Source organism: Cherax quadricarinatus, chromosome 21 (assembly GCF_038502225.1).
Source record: "Cherax quadricarinatus isolate ZL_2023a chromosome 21, ASM3850222v1, whole genome shotgun sequence".
Lineage (NCBI taxonomy): Eukaryota > Metazoa > Arthropoda > Malacostraca > Decapoda > Parastacidae > Cherax > Cherax quadricarinatus.
In genome coordinates, this window is record NC_091312.1 from 10,895,931 (window position 1) to 10,898,139 (window position 2,209).

Genomic DNA, 2,209 nt, shown 5'->3' on the forward strand with positions numbered 1-2,209 from the left:
AAAGAAACTTGTTCTCTCAACAATAAGTATACTAACAAACACCGTTTAATATCAACATTCTTAACAAAGAATGATCAGAAGGAAGAGAGGTTTGAGATTGGAAATAACATTTTTTTGAAAGAAATCCTGCCATTTGTCTTCGATTTATGACAACAGAATTTGCGAGTGCCCAGTGATTTTACTCTTGCTGACTTGAGTTAACTAGACACTGCCCACATATGTACCGGTCACCAAGTGTTAAGGGGCACGTCAATTCCTCTGTTTTCTGTTATTTTTTCCTATAATCTACCTTGTCCATGCATGAAGGAAAGATCCTGGACTTCACCTTACGAAAGCAGACAAAGCAAATGGGATAGTAATTATGGACAAGGTAGATTATAGGGCGAAAAGAAGCATGATATTAGGAGACAGGGAAACTTACGCGCCTCTTAAATTCCTACTCTACTACAGCGAGAAGGTCGCTGTAGTTTACTCTCTGGCTTCTGCGTCAGCCACTTTCTGGCTGACGCGGCCACGGGAGTGTCCTCACCTGCTTGAGTCCTTCCATCCTGCCGACGGTGAGGGAGCCCTCCAGGCGTCGAGCTGCAGGTGTGGGCGTATCTACCTTCCTTCTCAGCCTGGCAGGCACATCATAGATGTTTTCCAGGTCCTGATGGACGGGGTAGGGCTCGTCCAGGACCGCCCTGCCACGCCCGATACCCTTTCCCCCAACGGGCGGGTGAGGCGGGGCACTGGTCTTGCGACGACCCCTGCTGGGCGCGTCGTACTCCAGCTCCGGCTCGCTCTGCACCTCCCGCAGGTCTTCTCGCGAGAACCCAGCATCCTTCCTCTTGCGAGACTTTCCGAATCCTAATTTTCTACGGAGTTTTGGGCTTGTGGAGGGGGAAGTTGTGGGGCTGGCCAGGGGGCTCAGCGACTGTAGCTTCTGCACCAGACTACCAAACATGGTGACTGGAGGCACTGTTCTACCGCCTTGCTGGGGGCAGGCTGACACTCATGTACAAACAATACCTGGGTATGGCACTAGCACTGACACCAACACAGGAAGGAGAGTATAAAGGTCCTGTTGAAGGGCCAGGCTGGGGGTGTCAGTGGGTGCAGGTCAGCCCAAGATGGCAGGGTCGGGGCAGGGGGGCGGCACAAACACTGCAGGCGCCCGCAGCCCTGCCACACCACACCCCAGCATCTCACTGATGATGCTCACCCTCGGGGTTACCTCCCGCCGCAGTCTGCCGCGCACCTTCTTACTAAATAAAAAAAATCACTGCACTACTATATTCCGGTGGTGGAGTCGAGGACAAGAGCCAGGTTCACAGCTCCGACACAAAAGCCACACTGGCACCTGTACTCACCGCTGGCACATGTGCTTACCTCACAGCGTCTCAGCAACTTCTACTGCACCGTTCACAGCTTGGCCAGTCAGCCAGCCCACCCGCCACCCACTCTCCGAGGCCAACACTCGGGCCCACCCATCACCCCTACCCCTCACTCTCTTATCACTTCCTGCACACCTGTGCGCAAATATTATCCTAGCCATTGACCTAATGACAAGTGCAAAACAGCTCAGTACAATTAGCAGGAAGTGTGAATGTGGTACTACTGGGAGACTGTGTCCTGGTACTGTTTGGTAACCTCAACACCATTCCAGACTCGAAACTTCTCGCTAACTTTCGCTCCGTTTGAAAAGATTTCGTACGGTGATTATAGTTATCTCATCTCACGCTATATAAACAATTATTACATAAATGCAGCGACGTAGAGCCGCACATGATTACGTAACACGAGGACGGAGGTGAGGTTGTTGCCTGGGAGTGACACGAGGAAGGAGTGTGGCAAGTGAAGTAGGTGAGGGAGGCAGCAAGTGTGTGATCACCTCCACCTGACCGCACCAGCCCAGCTTAACCTGTCAAATCTCTGTGTTAGGGAAGGAACGCTCGCCCATTGGTCGTGGCTGATAAGCCTCACCTGCAGTGGAGTCTCCGGGAGGAGAGACTCATCAGTATAAACAGCCATATGTGCAGTGTCCATCCCAGTACTTGTGGCTTTTAGGCTTGCACCTAGGGGTAAGGTCCACACCTGAGAGCAATGATAGGTGGAGGCTTGTGACTGCTTGCCCATATGAGGTTACAAGAGCGGAACTGGTCTCGTGGTGTTCCGTATTCAATGTTTAGATTCTCATATAAGTGTATGAGTTTATGCTGTGTGTGTG

General features: G+C 51.7%; 1 protein-coding gene across 1 annotated transcript in view; it reads right to left on the bottom strand.

The window, feature by feature from the left end:
- LOC128689133 (uncharacterized) overlaps positions 1-1,395 on the bottom strand; it is a 724,351-nt gene extending 722,956 nt beyond the window's left edge. Inside the window, exon 1 of the mRNA XM_053777262.2 lies at positions 530-1,395. Coding sequence (XP_053633237.1) covers positions 530-946 — 417 coding nt within the window. The 5' untranslated portion in view covers positions 947-1,395. The remainder of the gene's footprint in view (positions 1-529) is intronic.
- Between the last annotated feature and the right edge of the window lie 814 nt (positions 1,396-2,209).